We start from the raw sequence: 24,418 nt of genomic DNA on the forward strand, positions 1-24,418 counted from the left end.
CCACCAGCATAAAGGATATTTCCCAGTACCCTTGCTGTTGTTAACAAGTCATTTTCAATTTGACAGGAAAAAAAAAAACCAACAACACAAAAAGTACCCCCAATCTCACAGTTTTATTTTTACTTAAAAGTGAAGCTGGACATTTTATTTTTTGTCTTTTGTTTGTCTTTGTTACAATGGGCTGCACTTCTGTGGTTTCCCAGCCTCATATCCTTTGTGCTGTTGTGTTTTCATGTCATAGTTGTAACAATTAAGAAAATGAGTTTGGGGGTCCCACATGCCTTAAAAGGGTCCAATAGCTATCACTTACCTACTGTGTGAGCTAGGACAAGTTCTCACCCTTTCTAACCATCAGTTCACCTTTTAGACAAGAATAATGGTAGTGCCCACCTCAATACAGTTGTGCCATGCATGGTTCCTGGCATGGGGCTCACATTCCACATGCCTGGTTTTAATACTTTAGTGGTTATTTAATCCCTCTATTTCTTTTAGCATGTTCTTCATATATCATGATAGATTATCCCCACTTAACCTGTATTTATACCTTTTAGTTGTCTGCAATAACCTTATTCATTTATTTATCTGATGAATATTCTGGAGCACCTGCTATGGCTCAGGCACTGGACATCTGTTATGAATTACGAGTTGGGGAAACAACAGTGAGCAAAACTAATATATGTTCATCACAAAGCTTACGTGTGTGTGTGTGTGTGTGTGTGTGTGTGTGTGTAGGGGACAGAACATAACCAGGTAACAGACAAAATTACTGTAAATTACACCAAGTGCTATGTAGAAAACCAACAGGGACAGAGACAGAGAATAAAAGGTGACTTACTATAGATAAGATGAGGAGGAAGGGCCTTTGGAGGTGGAAAGTTGTATGATGAGACCTGAAAGATGGGAAGGAGATAGCCATGCCAAAATGTTTCGATGCAGAGGGAGCAGTCTGTGCAAAAGCCCTGTGGCAGAAAAGAACTTTAGGTTTTGGAGGAATTAGGAAAAGGCTAGCTTGGAGAGTGGGTGGGAAGTTAGCAGTTGGGGTTAGATGGTGACCTGAGGTGAGATTATAGAACAGAGTAAGGCCAGAGCATTTTGATTTTTATTCTAAATAAAGGGAAGACACCTGCAGAGCTTTGAGCAAAGGAAGGACACTATCTGATTCCCATTGCAAAAAGCTCTCTCTGTGGCTGGGCAGCAACGGAAGAGCTCAAGGAAGAGACCCAGGTGAGAGGCATCGGTGGCTTGGACTAGGGCATCGGCAGATGAGGCGAAAATCACCAGAGTCGTATGCAGCAGGAAGCTTCCAAACACATTGTTTATTTCCCTATTCCATGTCATTAATTAGGACCACTTGTAACACCATCTGTGATTAGAAGTCACCCAGGGCTCTGAAAGAGTGTGTTCCCATGCGGTGGCAGATGATCTAGCCCCTGTGGCCAGTGCAGTAGGGTTGCCGGAAACATCTCCTCGAACTTACTCCTCCAGGAAGAGCTCCAGTCTCCCAAAAAGTATGTCTAAAATGGAAGATTACAGAACTTCCTGCAGCCACTAGAGCCACTGGCTTCAGCCAATCTCTAGGCTCCCAAATGGGGGAAACATATTTTGAAAAAGTCGAGTCAGTTTCGGCACATAGTATCTGTCTTTCTCTTCTCTTGATCCCCATGTAAAATCCTGTTCCCACAAAAACAACAAACAAATAAAACCATAGGGGTGAGGAAACAAGACAGAGACTAGCTCTCAAGCCTGGTGACTGAGAAGCTTGTGTATATTCTTGTGTTAAAATGTGTTGTTGTCCTCTCTCTGCACTTCCCTGATTCGCCTGCTGCCTCCCAGGGCACCCTGTCCCGGTGCATTTCATGTCAGTTCCGCTTACGGGCTTGTACCTTCTGCTGATGGAATGCTCCTTAAGACAGGGCTGACATGTGACCCTGTGTGACCTCACTTCCTCAGCCGTTGCCTGTCAAAATGCCCTTTTCACCAACTTGTTGTACGACCAACACTGCTCAACTTTCCATGCTTTTCCCTTATATGTAAGGGGCGTTGTGGGGAGAAAGAAAAAGAACCCCTATGAGGACAGTCGTGACAGAGTGCTGGAAGGAGCTGGTGCTCTTTGGGGCTCCGTCCCAGGCCCCATGACCAGAGAGAGAAAACAGGTGTGTGTCCCCAGGCCACAGCATTAGGGCAGAATGTACAAGACTTGAAGGGAATCTTCAACCAGTGACTTTTGAGAAGTCAGGAAGAACTAATAACAGGACAATAGGACCTTCTACTCCAAAATATACATATATTTATATATACATTACTTATATTATATATTATTTATATATTATATGTATTTGTATATATATTTTACATATATATATTGCTTTGCCTTCCTCATTTTATAAAAAGTATTTCAAGAACTTCCAACTTCCAGGAGGCATAGGGTTTTTTCCTCTCCGTTGTGCCTGCAGCGTGGAGCAGAATGTTTGCTTATCTAGCAGGTATCCAGGAAGGGTAGGTGGGAGGGTGGGTGGATGAGAAACACAAAACAGAAACGGTAACGCCAGTCAGAGGTCAGCAGGAGGGGAAAGGACACCAAAGGCCAGAGCCATGAGATACCTCCTCTCTGCGGGGACCGGAGCCCTCTGCTGGAGCCGCTGGCCTGTGCTACGGGGAGCCCTGGACAACGGCAAGACTCAGGTCTGTGAGACTAAACCATCATGGTTGTTTAGGATAAAATACAACTCTTACTGACCAAAGACAGGAAGTCAGCTTTCCTCTGGGGGTCCTCAAAAAGAAGATAAGGTCTCCTCAAACCCTCAGGAGCTCCGACTTGTTGTCTGGCCCCATGCCCGAGGCTGCTGCTCGCTGACCACAGCAGCGGCTCTTTGCAGCAGGCTCCTGGGCCAGGGCCGGGCTTCCACTGCTGGAGTTGGGTGTCTTGTGATCATGGGAACTCCAGGGGGCAGAGGTTGCTGTTCAGGTAATGAGCTGCATAGAGTGCCAAACCCCACAAATGATTCAAACACGGGAGCCCTCCACCCCCTCGCAAGGAGCCATGCCCCCACCTGTCTCCCTTTGGAGAATCTCCGGCAGAGCAGAGTGAGCACTGTCCGCAGCAGTGTCCTTGCAGCTGTCTGACGGGCCCTTGATTTTTCTTACTGACAGAAGCCCCAGAAGGCAGGAGGTGATGTGACAGCAGGAACTGCTATTTTGGACTAATTCTTAGTGACAGGGAGGATTGGCTGGGAAATAGAAGTGACAAGAACCTTCTATAAGCAACTGTGTTATCTTAGAATCCATAACAGCTGTTGCTTTTAATGAGTTTAAGAATGATTTGGGCAGAAATCCAAACTCCTAACTCCGCGACCTATAACCTGCTACTGTGCTGACTCACAGCGCGGCGCTCACAGGAGACATCGGTCCAAATGCGGCCACTGCTTACTGGGGCCTCCAGCCTCCCCCAGGTCCCAGTGAGGAAATCACAAGGGCTACAGTTGTGCGCAAGGCCACGCGGGTCTCGGTCCTGCACCCTGACGTGGGCCCTCAGGTCTCACTGACCCAGAGGGGCTGGGAGACAGACAGACAAGGGAGCTTTCCTCTAATGCCCGGAGTGACACACCCAAATCGTGTCATCGAGCCTCATTCCCCTGGACCTTTCCCTGGTTCATTTTTCTCTTTAGAATCCAGGCAAGGAGCATCTTTGGAGGTCTCCTCTTAGAAAGAACCCTCTCCTGCATTAATCCCTGCAACCCTGACAATTTACTCTATTTGATCCATTTAACAGCAACCCTACCATTTGGGTTCTACATGTTAACCAATTTACCAGTAAGGAAAATGAAATCTAGAAAGAGCAGGTAACTCACCCGAGGCCTCCCAGCTCATTTGGGAAAGACCCAGATTCTGAATATAGGGGTGTCTAATTCTCAACGCTGCGTGTAACCCCTGCATTCTGCTACCCTGTCCACCCGGTCATCTCCATCTTCCACACAGTGAAGCTGTCAGTCCACTGTCACAAAGTATAGGGGACAGGAGACATTTCCACTGAAAGTTTCTTGGAATAGCAAATGTACCATCACCATTTTAAGATGTAATATTTTCCCTCCTAGATAATCCCTGAAGCAGGCAGTTATGTAAATACAGCTGGCTCAGTCTGCGTGGCTTCCATCTGGCCTGGAGGGGCAGACACCTAGGAAGAAACATTATAAAACTGATGGTCCATCCATGGGAGGCCTTGAATTAGACACCATTTTATGGTCCCTGAATATGAGGCTGTAATAACAAAGACCAAAACTTTTTCATACCTCTATTTCACATTTTATCACTGAGCTTTAGTGTAAAAAGAAAACTGGTGTAGTGAAGGCAAAGCTTCAGCGACTGACACCAGATCTGTCTGGAAAAACACAAAGTATTTAAAACGGAGTAGCTGAGGAAGAAATGAGCTTTATGCTATAACAAATGCAAGTGTGTCCCATGCTGACTTCATTTGACTCCCCAAATTTATGAAAAGATATGGAGAAGAGGGGGTAACTGGCCTTATTGAGACCCTGCTGCGTGCGGGCACTGAGTTCAGCACTCGTGCTTCTCTCTGCCTTCAAGACACTGATGTTTCTGTGTCGAAGAAGAAATTACATATAATGCAAATAAACAAATAAATCATTAAGATAGCTTCAGAATGTACCAGGTATCATGAAGGAAACAAAAACAAAGTGGCGGGAGGACAGAGAGCTAGCCATGCGAAGTGGGAGGTGAGGGCCGCTGTGCCGGGTGCGGACGGAAGGTGATGCAGAGACCCCAAAGCCAGGAGCTCCTGGTGTTTCTGGGCCTTCCAGGACATCTCGGCGGTGGTGTTAGGGTCAGGAGTTACTCCAAGCGCAGTGGGAAGGCACTGGGGGTTCAGAGCTAGGGGGCGGCATGATCCACGATGTTTCATGAACACGACTACTGCCATTCCAGTTTGTGGAACAATTAATTATTTTCTTTTTGACATAAGTGGATTTTCTGTTTCGCTTAATTTGATGGCTTTACACATGTGAGTTTGCCTTTTTGTTCAAGGTATTGCATCTGTAAGCTTTCTTAGAAGAAGGGACACACCTGTGAACAAATAACTGTCACCACTTGATCTCCAGAGTTCGTAGAGTGCAAGAGAAGCAGTGAGGGGCTTCCAAGCCATACAAGTGGTAGGCCCTGCGGTGGCCAGCACGCTGGCTCTTGGAGACAGGTTTGTTTTTGGAGCCCTAGTACCAGCAGGAGGGGACTGTCATGGTAGTGGGGCCAATCGACAAGCATTGAGTGCTGGTTCTTGGTCCAGGGTCTGTGCCAGGGATTGTGCTGGATTTTACGGATTCAAATATGAATGAGACAGGGGTCCTGTCTTTCCATTCAATCCTTGCTCCTTTAAATGTGGCCATGCATAGGCTACATAATGTGATGTGTGTCATAAAAGCCCAAGGGTACGGCAATGCCTATTCTGTCTCGGGACTCCTGATATCTCCACATTGTTCCTGCATGTTAGGGACTCATTCCTGATGTGACTTTTCTGGCTCTGATTGTGCATGGCCGATATCTGGTACTCAGTGAACAGAATGGGCCCATAAATGATCAGATGAACTTCGTTCTCAATTTGGCAAGCACTTCAGATAAGAGAGCCCATCTTCATTGTCCAAAGAACCCAATTTAATTTTGAGGAACTAATAGTGCAAAATATAAGAGACATATAAGACAAGAGTTCTTAACCTGGAATCCAGAGGTTCCCAGGAAATCGGGGCCTAGCTTTGGTGCAGGAGGTACCCTAAACCTCTTGAATATTATCTGAAATTGTGATTGGGAATTTTGGAGGAGAGAAGGTCGATAGCCCTTGCCAAATTATCAGTGGAGCTTGTGATTTTCCAAAGGTTAATAGAAGTTATAATCATTATAGTGTCTGTGGATAGAAGAGGTGGCTTTCCTCAGCTCACTTTGTTTAGTTTTATTTTAGCAAGTAATCTGAAACACAAGTGGGATGCAAATCGAGCTGACTGGAGTTCATTGCTCCTGACCCTTTCATCCGTTTCATCTCACTTGCCATTGTCACAATGAGGGGGATGGGTGGAGGATCCCCTTGTTAGGGGTGGCGAGAGCTCAGCTCAGTGGGTTTAAATGACTCACTCAAGGTCGCCAAGGTAGTAAGTGTGGCACTGGGCTCACCTGGAACCCGGGTCTCCTGATTCCTGGTTGTTTTTAGGATACCTGGAATTTGTTTTAGTCGAGTATGGTAAGGCATGCTGACATGGAAATGATTGTCATGAAGGAGGAAATTTATATTCACATGATACATAGCCTTCCCTAGAAGCAGGAGGTATACCACACCTTGCGGGGCCACGCAGGGAACCACCAAGGCAAGATGAGTGGGCAGAGGGAGAGGGATCTAGAGGGCAGAAACCATTATTGTGGTTTCTATGGGAAGAAAGAGGCCAAGGAGGCTTAGTATTAGAGAGTCAGTATCTCAGTGGGCACTGGGGTGTAGGAGCTGTCCCTAGCTGTCTGATACCTGGCCTGGGGTGACTGGGGCAGGAAGGTAATGGCCCAGAGCTTGGGAGCCTGATGAAAGGAGGTGTCTAGAGGCACAGGCTATGGATTGGTTGGTTTGCATATCGAAAATCCACTGGCAGGCAAGTTGCTTGCTATCTCCAGGAATTCGCTAACCCTGGGAGGGGCCATCAAGGCCACAGATATCAGAGCAATAATAATGCAGAGAATCAAAACACATAGTTAATACACTGGCTCTGTCCCCTGGATGAAGTCAAAGGAGCTGAACATTCTAATCAATTGCATCACATACTTTTGAGGATATTTGTAGCTTGACTTTCTACTGCTCCATTAAGTTGTATGTAATCTCCTTTGTTACCCTGTACCAACCCCAGGTCACAGCCTGTCGGTGACCAAGCGACAACTGTCTCCCTCATCTTGGCAAAGCAGATGGCCATAGAACTGGACTTTCATCCCCCTGGCCAGAAGATTATAAACGACAATTTTTTTCTGAATTGTGATATTTTCAATACCACACATGAGGTTTAAGGCATTTGTGCTTGGGAAGAAGGAGATTATACAGACTCTCAGAGCATTCCCAAAGTGGCAATCCATTTTTCATAATGATCTATGATATTCAGTTGTTGAAATTTTATTACTTTTGTAATTTAATTCAATTTATCCCATTTTATTGCTGCTCAGGGCAGTATTACCTTAGTTGTTTTCCTTGTCCTTCTGGATAAGGATGTTTCGTCTTTTATTATGAGCATGATGGCTTCTAGATTAAAGCAGCCTGCTCAATATAACAGTTTCCTTTGGAGTCAACCTTCTTCGAGCCTATCTCTACTCTTGTAGAATCTCATGAAGATATATGTTGGCAATGATTTATGAAGCATTTTTGTGGCTAATCAGGTTCTAGCCTTCATCTTCTCCTTAGAGATTAAAGATTTTATTTAAAAATGCCTCTTTGCACCAGAAATCATAGAAATGAGCAAATAACAATAGAAGTTGGTTATCTCTTTTGTGGAGATGCAGATTAAGAACATATTCAATAGCATCGAAATGACTTTGAAAAATAGACATATCAGGAGACATCTTCTCTAAAGCTGAAGTCATTCATCATTTTGAGAAGTCTTGCAAGTACATCAGAGAATAATTGAGTTGGGCAGTGAGTCTGAGGGGGCACCAGCAGGTGACATAAAGGAGATTCCACACGCCCAATGCGGAGGCTGCCACTTCGATGAATTAAAATTTAGAACCCATGAATAGGGGCATCCATAGGTACTGGATGATTCTTGCAACAAATGTCATTTATGCCTGTAATCCATATGAGTTGCATATTTTTTAAGGTGGAAATAATGGATTTGTACTTAAATATTATTTTAAAATAAAAGTTTTCCTCCTTTTTTCTATAAAAAGTATAGACTATGTATTTTGAGTTTCCTAAGTGCCCTGTCCCCAGCCCTTTCCTCTGCATCTGGGAGCAAGAGCAGGGTTATTGTACCTTCAAGGAGTAATGCTGCGGGCGTGAAGCCGCAGCTAGGCAGCTCAGCTAGCAGGAAGAAAGCGTGGTTAGCTGATCCTGCTGGCAAGTCTGGCTGGTGTCTGATATCCTTGCCTTCTCAGATCTACATGAGCTTTTTAAACAGCGTCATCTTGATCCAGCTTCTCTCTCTTTTTTAACCACTGTATTGTCAACTCCTTGAAGTTGAGCCTCAATCCTTAGCAATCTGTAGAAATAGTTCTGTGGGAAATGGCTCCAGTGATTCCTTGTTCCCAGTCTCACCTCCCTTTGCTCAGGACTCATCTTCTTGGTGGTATTTTTACATGTGTTGACTGTAGATCACCTGTGTCAAACCTATCACGGACACTTGAAAAAAAATGTAGATCCCTGGGCCTACTTCATCTGAATCTCTGGAAGGTGGGGCTGGGATTTCATCTTCAACATGTGATTCAAGGCCCCTGGAGGCTGACCCTGTGATGTGTGAGCCACAGCCATCTCTCACCTGGAACATGCCAATGGCCTCTGGAGTAGCGTCTCTGTTTCTGCCGTTACCTCTGTATGGCTCTGGTTCTCAAACCTGGCTGCATGTTGGCATCTCCCTGGGGAGAAGAAAAGTTGGGCCTTGCTTCCAGAAGTTCTCATTTAGTTGTTCTTGGGTGGGACCTGGGCACTCAGGATTGTAAGAACATCACAGGAAGATCGAGCGGGCAGCCAGGTTGAGCACAACTGTCTGTGGCTTAGTCTCTCCACTGCAGCCAGAATGACCCTTTTGCATATGTGTCAGCTCACATCAGGGTTCTACTCAGTCCCTCCTGTGGCTTCTGTTCTTGCTGCAAAAAACAAGCCTGCATTCTAACAGTGGCCAAGTTCATCCCACAGCCTCTCCTAGGAGTCTCTATTCCATCCACACTGACCTCTTCGGTATCTCTGGGACTTGGTATCACTTGTTCCCTTCACCTGGAACACTCTGCCCCAATAGCCATATGGCTTGTCCCTTCTATCCCAGCCCCAATGTGTCCAGGTGCCTGCTCAAATATCACCTTGTCAGGAAGGCCTTCCCTTCCTCCCTTTCTAAAACAGCAGGCATGACCTTACCCTGCTGGATTTTTTCATCAGCATTTAATCCAACAAAGAAAATAAATGTTCCATATGGATTTGCCATTTATTATCTGTTTCCCTCCCAAGAAAATGTAAACTCCCTGAGGGCAGAGTTTATTTACCCATGGTAAACACCAAACACCCAGCGCCAAGCATGGCTCCCGCGCATGGTTGGCACTCAGAAGTTACATAGGGCAGGTAACTTCTTGAGCTATCTCGAAAGCATGGGTATTGGTGCTCTCACCTTCATTATTGGAGGGAGATGTGCAGGCACCAGCAGCCTATTTTCTAGCTGTGTAATTGCCCCATTGTAACTCTACTGGCAGCCACTTCTCTTCCCCTGTTTTAATGGCTGCGGAAAGGAGAGAATCTGGCCCATTATCTTTTGCAAACTCACATGATCTATATTCCCTAAGGTTGAGAAGAATGGTACCTCTCTAAGTTCCTGATGAGAATTGCATCTACATGAGTAAAAAGCATAATCTGTTTATGGAAAAAGCTGGATTATGTTTTTTGTTTGTTTCATTTCAGAAATTTTATACTAAGTAGATTAAAATAAATGACTTTGAACTTTGAAGTCTACATCTTAACATTTTATTAAGCTTTATTGGGTTTGTAGAACATTTAAAGACCATCCAAACTCAAATGGGAGATCAAAGTGCACTAATAGATTGATGCAGACTTTTTCTTACCTTTGCCTCGGGGCTGCATTACTTGAGTTAATGGAAAAGGTGGCTTCGCTGCCTGTGCACAAAGGCCTGGCTTTCTAGGGTGCCTTGGTATATCCCAGTGACAGCCCTGGCCTGAACGGTGCCAGGGCTCCTCTCTGTGATCGTCTGTGTGTGCACCTGGCCTTCAGGACCACCCCAGATCTGGCCTGCTTAACACTCCTCACCACATCAGAAAATTAGTCAGATTCAAGGCGGGCCAGTGAAAGTTTGTCTGGTGGCACTTCCTCCAGACCCTTCAGGTTATAGAATCTGTCTATGGTGGAAGTGAGGAGCAGTGGAAGTGGACGTGAGGAGCAACTCATGTTACTCATGGGGGTTTCCACCCAGTTAAATTAGCAGTAGAGTAAGGCAGCCCTTGCTAGGATATGCGAGGCCAGGACTTAATTTCCACAAACCATCTCTTTTTGTGTTGATTTTCCTGCTACCTTTATTTGTCCTGTGTCCTTATTGAAATGTTCAGGAAGTAGCAATGTCACTGCTTTCTTCTCATTTAAAATGATCTTTAATTATTAAAGCAATTTGTTTATTTGTGAAATGGTATAAAAATTTATGAATTAAAAAGTGTGAGGCCTCTTTTAGGAAAAAATATAGAATTCTATGCTAAATAAAATCCCACAACTTCCTTTTCCCCTCCCCAGTGTGCAATGGCGAGTGCGTAGCTGCAGGAATGTGCGTGACCGTGACTGTGCGGCCACCAGCTGTGGAGACGCACCTGGGATTCAACGCTCTTGATCTTTACAAGTAATGAAGGCGAACAGCCTTGTGCCTTTATCATTGCATATTTGTGAAAATGTCTAGATCTGAATTATATGGCTCCCCGAACACGTGCACTCTCCAATACCTCTGCCACTTCCTGTCATCTTTGTTACCTGCTAGTGCCCACAGGCGTTTTATTTGTTACCCCAGCTTTAAGATAAGTGCCTACAGGGAGAATTACTGGGTCAAAAAAGTTACAAATAGAAGATGCTATAGATATTGTTAAAATTGCTCTCCAAAATATTTCATACTTTGAAGTAAAATCCCTTTTCTTCTGTGGTCAGTTGAACGGCGTGACTGTGAGAAGCACGGGCGCGAGCCCGCTGCGGTGGCTGTGTTTATCTTATGGGCAGACACGCAGCGAGTGAGCTCCATGCCACGTCTCCTCAGATAGGGAGGTCAGTTTGCTGGGAGCCAGCGACTTCACACAAATGGAAATATTGAATCTGATTCTGATTTTCTTTCATAAACAATAAAATAAAATACAGACCAACAACACAAACGTAATGCCCATAACTCCCTTTGCAGGGTGCCTGGCCCGGGGGCAGGCGCTGACTATAGAAGCCATGGTGGTGACAATGGCCCAGCAGTGCTGCTGGGGAGGGGACACGTGACGGTTTTCGTCGTTGTGGTTGTTGTTCACACAGTTATTCTTGAGCAGTCATGTCTGCTCTGAAGTTTGGCGCAGTCCTGCTGGTTTTCCAAATAGGTTGCCATTTTTTAAATCAGGAATTGTATAAGTTTTGCCAGTGGCTCATGGCATTGTTCTGGTGTTTTAACTAGGCTTCCAACAGAAAATTCCGTGTATACTAAGGTTCTTCATCTGGACAGCAGAGGAGGCTGGCAGATACCTTTGCTCAAAAACTAATGGGCTGCTTTGTGTTGCAAATTGCCTACAAAGATAGATTCATTGCTCCATTGTTCCTAAGATCTATCTCTTATACCTTTTCATTTGGCTAAGAGCCAGTGGGGATACAAGTTTATCAGTCTAGTGCTTTCCCTTTAAAGAGCTTAAATTTGAAATTAAAGACAAAGATTTATGAGCAAGCCTGGGTCTGGTCTCAAGAGACTGGGTTCCAAGCCTGGCTCCAGTGGGTGCTGGCTTTGGGCCTTGGAGCTGGTTGGAGGCTTCTATATGGACCTAACCAGCATCTCTAGGAGGTTGAAAGGAGACCGGGGTGCTATCCTGAGGTCTTGATACTTCTCTAATGAAATTAAACCTTGATGATAACAAACTAAGGAGAGCACTTAACTGGGCCTCAGTTTCTCCCTAAATCAGGCATCCTCAGCTAAGTGCTGACAGTGGCCAGGCAGAGAAAGTGAACAGGGGAAGTAACTCTATGTAGGGAGGTCGATGATAACCACCTTTGGCCATATGAGGCTGGATCTTTGCCTCCTTGCCCACCCAAGAGAAGCCAGAATCTCCCATTTAAAAAAGAAAATATACCTGATTGAAATGTGACTGTGGCGGGAATGATGTGGCAAAGAACCGGGGCAGTGAAGAGAGGCCCACGCGCCTGCCCGTCCACCCAGGAAGCCCCTGCAGGAGCTGTGACGGACGAAGTGACGGCCTTACCGAGCGCAAATGAAAACAGACAGACACTACATAGTGATAATCTGCATTTAAACATCTCTTTAAGTTAGAAAGAAACCGTCGCCTAACAATTAGACTCCAAGTATAATGCTCAGATTGGAGGATATTCATAATTAAACCAAAATCTTCATTTTTATAGTCATCTGTAAGCATTCAGGTATTTTTATCCATTCATGTTTGAGTTGCCGTGTTCTAAGGGCCGGGCCCTGGGCTCCGCCAGAACGCAGCCGGGTGAAGCAGACACGTCCCTTCCTTTCCTCGGCCAAGTGGTTAGTCAGGTGAGAAGACCAACCTCACAGACCTCGCTGTGCGGGTACTAGTTAGCCACAGCTGCAGTAAAGGCCAGGAAGGAGCAGCAGTCATGCCGGAGCCACTAGTCTGGCCGAGTTGGGGGACGTCACTGGCGAAGCCTTTGCTGCCACCTGTGGAGCATCACTCACCTAGTGCCATGTCCGCACGGACTCCAGTCACAAAGAGGGGCCGGAGGGCTGCACTTGCCCCGGAAGAGCTTTGTGTGGATGTGCAGCGTTAACCCACATACTCTTTTAAATTTGAATTGAAGGCGTTTAACCTTTTACTTCCTTATCATTCTTCCATCTAACCCCCACCTACTCTCTGGCAGGGAGTTCTGGCTTCACGGGAGACACCTGAGAAAGCAGCAGGACAGGGGGAGCCAGGGTTCTACATGTGTTCACTGCCGTTCAGGAGCCAAAAGCTTCAGGAGACTGGGCGAGAGTCCCCATTAGTCTCCTGGCCACAGGCTGTGCCTCTCGTCCCAGTTAATTACCCCCTAATATCATGCCAGACACCACAGATGGGAAAAGAGTGTCTGCAGCCTGTCCTCCCCACCGGGGGCAAATGCTGATGGTCTTTCAGTGGTGTTTTATTCCCAAGAAGAGCACACTGGGCGTGGCCCACGCGAGTGAGGGAGGCGGTGGGGGTTGTCCAGACCTGGAGTTCGTGTGGAGCAAGGATCCGTTTCCAGTTATCCTCCTCTGTCATGACTTGCATGCTGAAAATCAACCACCACCAGTGCCATATGGTCTAAAAGATCAAAGGCCTCAGTTTTGAATATATTTCTAGCTGACTGTACTTCAAATGTCTTGAATATGCTCCCACAGATGGGAAGCATGGAACATTAAAGAGGCAAGCCACATGCGTGTGAGCCATGCATGTGGTCTGCACAGCACGGCGAAAAGCGAGCTCTGCTCAGCCACGTGTCTGTCTTCTTTGCAGGTTCGCATCTTCACGTACCTCATTGGACGGGAGGCCGCTTTTGCAGACAATCTCAAGTGGATGGCCTGTGCCAACAAAGGTGGGTCTCCCCAGTGTGCTCAGCTCTGAGTGACGTGCCCTGTGTGTACAGAATTAGGAATAGTCATGAGAGGGTAGAGAGTTCTAAGAGAAGGCTGTGGATTCTAAAATAAGGTCTGGGTGTTCCTAAATAATTACTAATAGACTTGTAACAGCTTCTAAATTACGTTTATAAATTTGGGGGACATAGTCAAGTGAAGTGGTTAAGACTCTCCTGCTGCTTAGTAGCTGAGTAATCCTGGGAGAATCAGTATAGCCGAGACATTTATTGTGCATCAAATATCCACGTGCTCCCTCACCATTCCCAGCCCCTTGCAGTTGGGTGGGGCCCCAAGACAGGCTCTGGCCAACAAGCTGTGAATAAGCCAGCCTGAGTCGCTTGGGAGCTAAAGCGTTCAAGATCTGGTGTGGTGGTGTTTGTGCCCTCTACTCCTGCTCTTGTGAACTCTGAAGCCACCTGGCCCACATGAAATAGTCAGGAGATGCAGCAGCCTTCATCGGCTTGGGTCCTTGAGTGACCACAGGGAACAGATGGCTTTCTCTCTGCCCCTGCCCTCTGCCAGCCAACACTGGATATAAAGTGTGCATGACAAGTAAACTTCTGTGTTAACCCACTGAGGTTTCTGGTTTGATGTGTGCCATACCATGCTCTTGCCTACATTACTAATTAACTTTAACTTGCCTCAATGTTCTACTACTTAAAGCAAGAGTGATAATAATAGTTCTTCCTTTGATTCTTTTTTTGTTAGTTGACAAATACAAATTGTGCATGGTATACAATATGATGTTTTGAAGTATGTATACATTGTGGAATAGCTAAATCAGGCTAATTAACATAAGTATTGCCTCACATACTTATCATTTATTTGTGGTGAGAACACTTGAAATCCATTCTCTTAGCCATTTTCAAGTATACAGTGCATTGCTATTAACTTTAGTCTCTGTGTTGTACTATGGACCTATTGAATTTATTCTTCCTGTCTAAATAAAATTTTGTGTCTAGTTTTTCCTTTGATTCTTATTAATGAAATGGTGCATATTAGGTGCCTAGTTCAATGCTCAGACATAATAAGTGCTCCGTAATTGTTAGCTTTTTTGTATTCATCAGGTTAATTGATTATCAATCTCCTCTTGTATGTCAGAAACAATAGTTTGGGGATGCCACAGGGAGGAAAATAATAGGGCCTCCAGTCTATTAAGGGCTTGTTTTCATTTTACACACAGCCAAACAGGCAAAACATAGCCAGCCTATAGGTGGGAGAGTCCAGACTCCTTGAGTTCAAATCCAGCCTCCATCATCCACTAGCTATGTGCAAGTTACCATCTGGGTGGGTCTGAGTTATGTTACCTGCAGAACAGGGATAGTGATAATACCTTCCCCCACAGATGTTGTGGGTATGAAAAGAGCCTGCACAGATGAAGTTGGTAGCTTAGTGCCTGGTGCATCAGCGCCCTAAATTATTCTCTTGTGTTGTGTTGATCTGTGTACCTATATGGCCACACAGCCCCTCTGAGGCTGCAGGTTCCATGAGAGCAGGCTTCGACTCTGACTTCTTCTTGGGCACTCTGACAGAGCCCAGCTTTGTACTTACCCAGAGTGGGTGATGCTTTGATGTTTGAAAAATGGGTAAATTGACTACAAAATCTAATAAAGGAAAATATGTCCGTTGAACAGTAAGTTGATATTGATGATTTCAGTGTTCTATTTTTACATGGGTCTCCTAAGCCAACTTTCATAAAAGTTCCAGTGTTTGTACCTTAGTGGAGAAAAGAGGACTCAATGAAGGGTTTAAAGATTTTAGCTCCAGTTTTGGTGACTTAAGACAAAGTTATTTTAGTTGCAGGCAACCAAAGCTGCTCCCTGAAATTAAAAAGAGGGGTGTTTCAGAGAGAGAGGGGGGTGACTCAGAGCCCTGGGTGGGAATGGAAGTTCAGGTCTCATGAGGGACCAGGGAGATGTTTCAATTTTTCATTTCCTTCTTAGTATTTTTTACTTTTTTGACATGTCCATGGCATTCTTCTCTGTAGACAGACCTTCCCTACTATGGCATGCACACAGCCAGAAATGGCTGCCCCGCACCGTGCATGCCCATCCATGCACATGACATGCACTGTGGGCAAGGCACAGTAGCGGAAAGGAGAATTTATGTCTTTTCCATTTGATGCTGACAAGCAAATCTAAATTCTGATTTCAAAACCCCCTCCTTCCTCCCTCCTCCAACATCATGAGCCAGTTCTCTCTCCTGCAGAATCTGACATGGGCAGGGGAGCCCACAGAGAACTAGCAAGTGCTTGCAGGACTGGGCACTGTGGGTGGGGTGTGGGGGAGTTCTCTGACAGCAGGTACATGGTCAGGCTAATAAACCGGTGCCCATCTTTCCCTGTGCGTGGCATTGTCCTTAATTATCTGTTTTGATTTGGAACAGTTTTTTAGCAACTCTCAACTTCCTCATCTGGAAAAATGAAGGGCTCCATGGAAGGTTTTTAACATTTCCATGAAGCTCTGAAAAATAACACATTCCACAATTCTTTTAGTTCATGATCTGGCCTGCCTCCCTAAGAGATATCAGTAATTCTGCTTGTGTGAGAGTTATACATTTGGCTTCATTTCAGAAGGAAACATAGGAGGAACATAGGCATAGGGGAGGGAGGCCGAGCAGATTCCAGATCTCCTCTGAGCAAAAGGCCACTCCTGAATTTAGTTTTGGAACTTTGCTGGCATTTGAAAACCTTGAGTGCACTACACTTTCCCCATTTTTTCCCCTTTATTTTGTGGTCTTGAAAAAAGTTCCTTTCCATTTTTTAACTTTCTTAAAAATTTTGCTGTTATTTTGTTATTTCTTCCACATCAGATTACAGCTCCTCCCATTGGTAGTATGCGTTTAGTCATGGGTTATTGTTTTTACCACTGTCTGCATCCAGCTGATGAAAATTACTCAAATTGAAGTCTTGTCTTAATCAACTAATATTACACCATAATTTAGTTTTAGTCATTGTTTATAAGAAACTTTGAGGCATCCTTTTGAAGAAAATCTGGTCAACCCAGAGTATTTCAGGGCCTGGCTATAGAAGATAGCCTTTAAGCTTTGTAAGTTCTGAGTACAGCAACTCAGAAAATCCAAGGAGGCAATAGCAGCTGCTTAGCTGGATGGGCTGTGGATTCCACAAGGGTTCCCCGTCTCTTCCTGTCCAAACCCAGTTATTTCCTTCCCTACCAGAGTCAGTCCCTCTTGATAGTTTCCCCTTCTTACTCGGCTTCTCTTGTAAATGGCTTTGAGAATAAAATGCCATTGCTGTCACTCTTCCCGATAGCAGTGCCATCAAAATGTTAGGTTCCCATCATCCGTGCCCATATAAACATTGGCTTCATGTTGCATCAGTTATGGGGTTTTTGACCACGTAATATCGGTGAGCAAGTATTCTTCTATGGTGATTAATTAAATCATTGTTTATAGTCTCAGATTGTTATAGTATGGAGGCAGCAAAACATTTTTCATCTCAAGTGACATGGGGTCCAGAGGGTCTCCCCAGCACACTTTCTCCCTGACTCAGCCAAGGTCTTCAGTGAAGTGCAGCACGAGCATGCAGGGAGCAGGGCAGGCCTGGGGACAGCCCACAGCAAAGGCAACTGGCTGACTGACCAGGCCTGACCACAGAGTGACCCTGGGAGGGAGCAAGAATTGTTAGGACCATCACATGAGCCCTGGGTCCGGAGTCAAGGACCTGCTCTCTGTACAGAACGTCTCCCCTGCTTCTGTGAGTCTGGTAGTCATGGAAACAGTTCTTAGCCAGCAGACTTCAGACACTGTCCTCTGGAAATGAACGTCTGGAGACATTCACAGCCCATGCAGGAGTTCTCTTCCTCCTCCAATCTACTAGCAAAATCCAGAGAGGCTCAGAGCTTATGGGTTTGCTTCGTTTTATGCATAAGTAGGTCCTATCTTTAGGGTACCAGCCCTAATGAGGCAAAGCAGCAAGCCATTTTAAATACATTAAAACAATCATTGCCACTGCAGGATGGCTTGTGGAATTTAAAGTGCTGCATTTACATGACTGCATAAACATATAAACTGGGAGAACAGAAAAGAGGGGCCAACTAGCCCAGATACTACGTAAAGCTGTGATGACCCCTAATGTTCAGTGTGCCAAGATTTTAAATAAACACTGGATGATTCTCCTGCAAAAATCACAGCTAATGGAGTGTTTTCCAGCTGTGCAAATAAAGAAGGGCCTCCATGTTTTGGTTCTCAATCCATCAGGCATTGTTTGGGCCAGTGGAAATGCTGCACGCGGCTCTCTTCCTTGTCTGCTTACCTTGTCCCTTTTGATGGGTTAAAGGTCATTCTCTCCTTACTCGAAAGAGAACTAGTGTCCTGAGCCTTCTTGGGAAGTCTAGGCCCTGCTGAGTCCCCCCAAAACTGGCTTCAAATTTCTGAGGCCTGAATGGTTGTAGGTGTGGTTAGGAGAAAAGCAGCAATTAAAAATTTTTATTATTTTTGGGCAAATGGAGGAAAGCAAAAATGGCAATTATTCAATACCTTTGAATTCTTTGTGGACATTCCTTAGAACGTGAGAATTTGAATGGCGATGGCGATGAGGACGGTGGTAACTGCTCTTGTTGTTAACAGCAACTGAAGATGCCCAGCTGCGTCCTAGGAGGTGCCAGGCATGGTCCAGAGTACTTTTGTGTATTGTCTCTTTTGACTCTCAGAAAAGCTCTGCCCGGTATGTGTTATAAGTATCTTTATTTATAGAGAAGGAAACTGAGGCTGAGAGAGACTAGCACCCTGAGCCGGGTTACCAGCTAGCAGGCGGCAGAACTAGGATTCAGGCCCAGGAGATCCAAAGTCCTGGCTCGAACTCCTCACCAAGATAGGGGGCTGCCTCTCTTTGGGAAGCAGAAAGTTGCAATTCATAGAGGACTTTGATGTATCTTCATCACTTGAGATAACCTAGGAAAAGAAAACCAGAGGGTGAGAAAGGACTTTAACTTGCCATCGCTAATGAAAACTGGAGCTGGGGTTTTACCCAGCCTGCGAGTTCTGGAAACGGTGCTGCCTTCGCCTGCATGGAAGCGTGCTCCAGCCTGACGTTTCACAGCGGGGCGCAAGGCTGCAAGCGGAGCGGTGGTGGGATCGCAGCATTCCTGATTCCAGTGTGTACCTTTAGGTTATTTTCTTCTTGTTGTGTTTAACATGGAATTAGAAACTAAAATGTAATAATATTCACAAACCAAAGGGTGTATATCTAAATCTGAGGCTTGAGCTGATTCTGACGGCTTCGCTCAGGAGCCCCGTTCTCCACCACGGCCACTGGCTCCCAGCCCTCCTGTCATTCCCCGTCGCCTCTCTCCAGCTCCGTGGACATGTGCTGTTCGCTCTCAGGGCCCTACAGGCCTCTTTTATTTGTTTGTTTGTTTTATTTTTTTGAGTCTTGCTCTGTCACCCTAGCTAGAGTGCAGTGGCGTTGTCATCGCTCACAGCAACCTCAGCCTCCTGGGCTCAAGCGATCCTCCTGCTTCAGCCTCCTGAGTAGCTGGGACTACAGGTGCTCACTACCACACCCAGCTAATTTCTGTCTTTTATAGAGATGGGGTCTCGCTCTTGCTCATGCTGGTCTCCAACTCCTGACGTCAAACAATTCTCCTGCCTTGGCCTCCCAGAGTGTTAGGATTACAGACATGAACCACTGTGCCCAGCCCAAACAGGCCTCTGGCTTGTTTTTTGCAGAGGTCAGAGAAGATATAGAAGTAGAAAGCTGTTTATAAATTGTACATTTTTTTCTAGATCTAAGTACCTTTTTTGTAGTATGTGATGTTGACAGAGAGGAAGAAGATGAAACAGAATACAGTACTGGGAGAGTCTTCCAAGAATAGTTATTCCATGGGGAATGCAAACCAATGAAGTCAGACCATCAGATTCATTGCCCCAGTATAGCTCATTCTCACCTAGTGCCCTGAAGTCTGGGCACTGGCTCTCAGGTGTTCCTCCTGCCTTGCTTAAGAAAGGGAAGAGTCTTTGGAAAGGCTCAAAGGAAGCTATACCCATCACAAAGGTGGGACGAGTACCTCACCATGCGAGGCAGACAACCAGCATCTATCCGCTGAATACAGAGTCCCGGGCCCTCAGATCTGGTGTCACTGGAATTTGGAGTGTTGCATGATGTGCCGAAGGGGCAGTTCACACTTTTAAACAAAAGTCCCTTAAGTAGTATGGAAAGAAGGGTGGTAAAATCTCAGGCTGCATATGGTTTATTGCACAGAGAAGTTGTAACCCAGAGTTCACAGAAGGAGCTCTGCAAGGGAAAAAGGCAAATAAATCGATGTTATGTAGAAAAATGAGCAGACCATTTGTAATGGGTGGCTAATTTCAGCATTAATTACTCCTTGGTAATTATCAAATGATTGCTGATTCTACTTTCTTACATGATATATGAAGTCCAAAAAGGCACATTTAAAAAGAGAATAAACATTCAAGAGCTAGAATTTAACAGAGGAAAAAAAAGAGAGGGAAAGTGGCCAGCTCGGGGAACACAGAGGAAAACAAGGGAAGTGTCTTTGGTTACAGCCAAGGATTCCAGTCCTTAGCGACTGCCTATTATTCATCATTTTTTTAACTAAAATGTGTATGAAAACCTTTCTTAAAAAAAGACTCTTTCAGAAAGGTTTCACATTTTAATGTGTTGGGATCAAATTTGCATGAGCTTTGCAGCGAACATTATTAATATTATTTGTACAATTTCAGCTTCTCTTACCTTTTATATGTCTGCATTCTGGGGTTGAAACTGAGCCCTGGGTTGGGAGTAGAACCTTGGTGCTAAACGTCGTGCATTGCTCGGACGTCAGAGGACAGCCACGTGTTTCCCCATACCAGGCTCAGCCTTTCCCAGCGCCGCGCCTGCGTGGCACGCTGGAGCTGTCCCCGGAGGAGGGCTCCGAGCACTGGCCTTGACCTTTCCCAACACAGGAAGAGGCAGTGCTGTCCCTGGCTCAGAGCAAAGGCCTTCGCATCAAATGACTCTAGATTCAAATTGATCCAGGACAAAAGACTGCCTGTGAGTTTCTGTTTTTGTCCCCGTACGATGAGCACTCGGGTTGGGCTGTCACGAGGCCCAGGTGCAGAAAGGCGAGGTGACTCCCAGTCAGCGAGAGCTCCTGCATTACCAGTGGCCCCCACGCACCCGAGCTCTCCCTTCTGGGGACACAGCTCTTGCCAGGACGCATTTCATGGAGCTGACATTCCAGGGAAAGAGAGCATGGTCCACAAGCGAGTCAGAGCCCGGCTGGGCGCGAACCCCAAGGCACCAGCGGGCGAACCCCAAGGCACCGGGCGTGTCGGGTGAGAGCGAGCGTGCGGACCGGCGGTCAGGGGGCCGCCTCAGCCGAGCCCCGAGTGGGCAAGAGGAACCGTCCGCGGGAAAACTGGATGAAGGGTGTTCCCGGCAGAGGGGACCGTCAGTGCAAAGGCCCTGGGGAGGGAAGGAGCTCAGCACAGAGAGAAGGCCGAAACAGCAAGCCAGGGGGAATGGAAGGTGAGGGCACCCGCGTAGGCGCGGGCCACTTAGGGAGCGCCTGGGAGGTCAGAGTGGGACATCGGATTTTATTCTGAGTTTAAATAAAAGCTATTGTAGGATTTTAACCAGCAAGATGAGGATCTGCTGTGTACTGTTAGATGGCCCCTCTGACTACGTGAGGCACCCCGGAAAGGAGGGCAGGGTCTGTGGGGAGACCTGCGGGAGGCGGCGAGGCCTTGGAGCAGGTGAGGCAGTGGAGACGGAGACAGAGAGCTGGTGGATTGGACGTGGGGCTGAGTGAGACAGGTCTCCGGGACAGTTATGTCTTTGTCCTAACTGGGCAGTGGTGCATTTGCTGAGATGGGAAGACCAACAGGGAGAGGGATGGATTTGGCGAGGGAATCAGGAGTCAGCGTTGGATGAGTTCAGTCTGAAACTCCTGTCCGTCATCCCTGTGGAGGTGTCAGGTATGCATTGGCTATGGGTCTGTAGCTCTGCAGAGAAGTCAGCTTTTGTAACTTTTCAGAACTCTGTGGTAAGCAAGTCCAAGTGAGGATGATTTCTCAGCTCACTCCCCTTCCAAATGCATGACCGTTTCTCCTCTCGCTCCCGCTCTGTGCTAGCGACCCATCTCCCCCACCCTCCTTATATTCATCCCCTTTCTTCTCTGGGCCCTGTTTTGGAAAACCCAAATCAGAGAGTTTTACTGTTGGCTTTGAGGATTGAGTGTGAATACAGGCAACCAAGAAGAATGCCTAAAAGATGCCATCTTCACGGCACAGTGGGCACAGAACTCTTCTACACTGCAAACGCTCACCCCTCCTCGCTTGTCCTCTGTCGCAAGACCATTCAGAACCCAAGGTTTGCCTACTAAAGAAGGGACGAAATATTTTCTTTCTTCTTCAGACACTGATTGCAGCCCCCATGCACGGAAAGGCGGTAACTGTGGATGTGTTGTCGCCTGTCCTCTAGCAATCCTCTTTAAAGTCTGTCTTTCCCATCCTAACTCTAAAAGGGACCACCTAGGAGACTTTCTAGAGCAACATCCCAAATGGGTCTCCCCAGCTGTGGTGCCTCCCCTCTGAGAGAGGTACACTTAGGCCCTAACCCCAGGTCTCAAATGAGAACAGGCACTCACAGCCTATTCCTTTGGGGCCCTGTTTCCTCTGGGATGGGCGAGGTCCTGGCCCTGGCCAGGAGGGTGGGGCAGGCAGGAGGGACAATGCATGCTAATTAGCACTGTGCAGAGTTGTCATCAGGAACCCAGAAGCCACAAGGTCCCAACCTGGTTTGGGGTGGGCACACCAAATTCGAACCAGCTGGCCTTTGTTTGGGAATGTTCTGGGAGGCTTCCGACCCTTTCTGGACAACAGAAGGGCTGGTGTTTCCTTACCCTGAGAGCTGCTTTAGTCACTAAGACACTTTGTAAATGCTGTAGCTAGTGCTGTGATGGAACTGGCTTCAGAGGCACACATGCTCCCTTGATTTGTTTGGCTAGTAGGAACTAGTATGGGCCTGGGGTCCTTGTTTAGAAGCATGGGGAGGAAACATGAATCTGTGCCCATACAGCATCCTCCTGCTGAAATTCCTTCCACAACTACCGGACTAAAGTTTCCCAAGTTCCAATGTGACAGTGCCCTGCTCATTTCTCTGATTTTATGGCCTCCTACCTCTACCCCTCCACCAGCTCCGTAGCTCCAGCATTCTGAGCTATTTTAGTTCCTAAAAGGGCTTGATTCTCTCTGATCTTGAGTGTTTACTTATACTCCTAGCAGTGCTGGGCACACTCTTTAATCCCTCTTCCTCTAGCTAATTGGTCCTCTTCCTTCGGGTTCTAGCCATGCTGACCCTTGCACAGGGTAACCAGATTTGATTGGCTGTCCCTGTCATGTGTGATAGCTTAATGTTGATTGCACTATTTTGCAATTGTCTGTTTACTGAGATCTGCAAGGCCCCAGGAGAGCAGGGACCTTGCTCATCTTGTTAATCCCTGCTTCTCCAGCTCTGAGCACCAAGAAAACCTTCTGTAAATCCTTGAATGAAGGACTCCCTCCTGGGGAGCCCGGCCTGTGCTCAGTTCACACTTTCCCTTCTAATGCCCTCTAACCCTCAGCAAAGCCAATGGGACCCCACACTGAAGAGGAATGTTGCAGTGCCCTGGACCTCGAGACCCAAATGCATCACCACTTACAAGACAGTAGCACGTTGAGAACATTTTATGTTGCTTAGAATTCAGAAGGCAGGGCTGGCCACCACATCAGGGTGGGCGCTGGAAATTTAGCCTCAAATATACAAAGGGCAAACTTCTTTAGAAGCAAAAGGAACTGATTAGGAGACTCCTAAGCCTGGACTCATCTGTATTTGCTACGTGGTGCCTGTGAGACCCTGAGCATTTCCTTAGTTTGCCTCAGTCATCTTACCTTTAAAATGGGCACAGTAATCCCCACTTCATCATGTTGGCAAGAATAAATGAGACAAAGCTTATCAAGTATGTAGCAAATTTTGTTGCACTTTGTACTCAAAAACGTATCATAACTATTATTGTTATATTTATAAAATTGAAGTAGCCTTTAATTTTCATAGTTTATAGTTTTTCCATTGGAAATAAACTCACAAAAGTAAAAAAAAGTTTTCAAAATGGGAAGACTCCCATTCTGCCAAGGAATACATGTACATTGTACATGTATGTTTATGTGTGTGTGTGTGTATGCATGTGTGGTATGGGGGGTATTCTCCAAAGGGTTAGCAGAGACTTGCTCTGGGAGGTGGGTTTATGGTTGATTTTAATTTTATTTCTTTTGCTTGACTATATTTTCTAATATGAACATATTACTCATGAAGTAGGTGGTGGTGGAGAGGAGCTAACGTTAGAAAAAGGAAAAAGAAAGAAATTAGCTAGAGGGCAGCAAGGCATGACAAACGCATGCTCCCCAGTTGCTGGTCTTCCTGTCTATCACTCAACTTGGCTCCCCCTTGGGTTTTGGCAGGGTTTTTCACCCAGATCTCTACCTTGGCTGATGTGCAGGAGAATGTCATGGAATACCTCCACGTGCTCAGCCGGCCCAAAGTCATCGACCAGGAGCACGACGTGGTGTGGACCGAAGCTTACATCGACAGCACTGTGAGTCCCGGCCGAGCGCTTCCCTTCCCTGCAGCAGGAGAGTTGTCCTGTGTTGTTCCAGAAGAGAGCAACTGTGTCACTCTTCCTTAATTATGGCTTCAAGTACAATTTGTGTTGGTCACGTTGGCAAGCCAAGTTGCTGAAAAACCGTAGTGTCAGAGAATGTATGACAGGTACAGAAAAGCCATGTTTCGCTGGTGTCTTCCCTAGTTACTTTTTTCCCTTTTCCACGTGTTCAAATTCTGTCAGTGTAGCAACGGTTATCGACGTGTTCTTGGGTTCAGCCCTCGCCACATGCG

At 46.2% G+C, this 24,418-nt stretch overlaps 1 protein-coding gene across 3 annotated transcripts in view; it reads left to right on the forward strand.

Annotated features, from left to right (window-relative positions):
• CACNA2D3 (calcium voltage-gated channel auxiliary subunit alpha2delta 3) overlaps positions 1 to 24,418 on the forward strand; it is an 859,261-nt gene that overhangs the window by 555,966 nt on the left and 278,877 nt on the right. For all 3 annotated transcript variants that reach the window (XM_020280385.2, XM_076008650.1, XM_076008655.1), the window contains 2 exons: positions 13,409 to 13,487; positions 23,986 to 24,119. In XM_020280385.2, the coding sequence (XP_020135974.1) occupies positions 13,409 to 13,487; positions 23,986 to 24,119 (213 nt within the window). The remainder of the gene's footprint in view (positions 1 to 13,408; positions 13,488 to 23,985; positions 24,120 to 24,418) is intronic.

Source organism: Microcebus murinus, chromosome 1 (assembly GCF_040939455.1).
Source record: "Microcebus murinus isolate Inina chromosome 1, M.murinus_Inina_mat1.0, whole genome shotgun sequence".
Taxonomy (NCBI): domain Eukaryota; kingdom Metazoa; phylum Chordata; class Mammalia; order Primates; family Cheirogaleidae; genus Microcebus; species Microcebus murinus.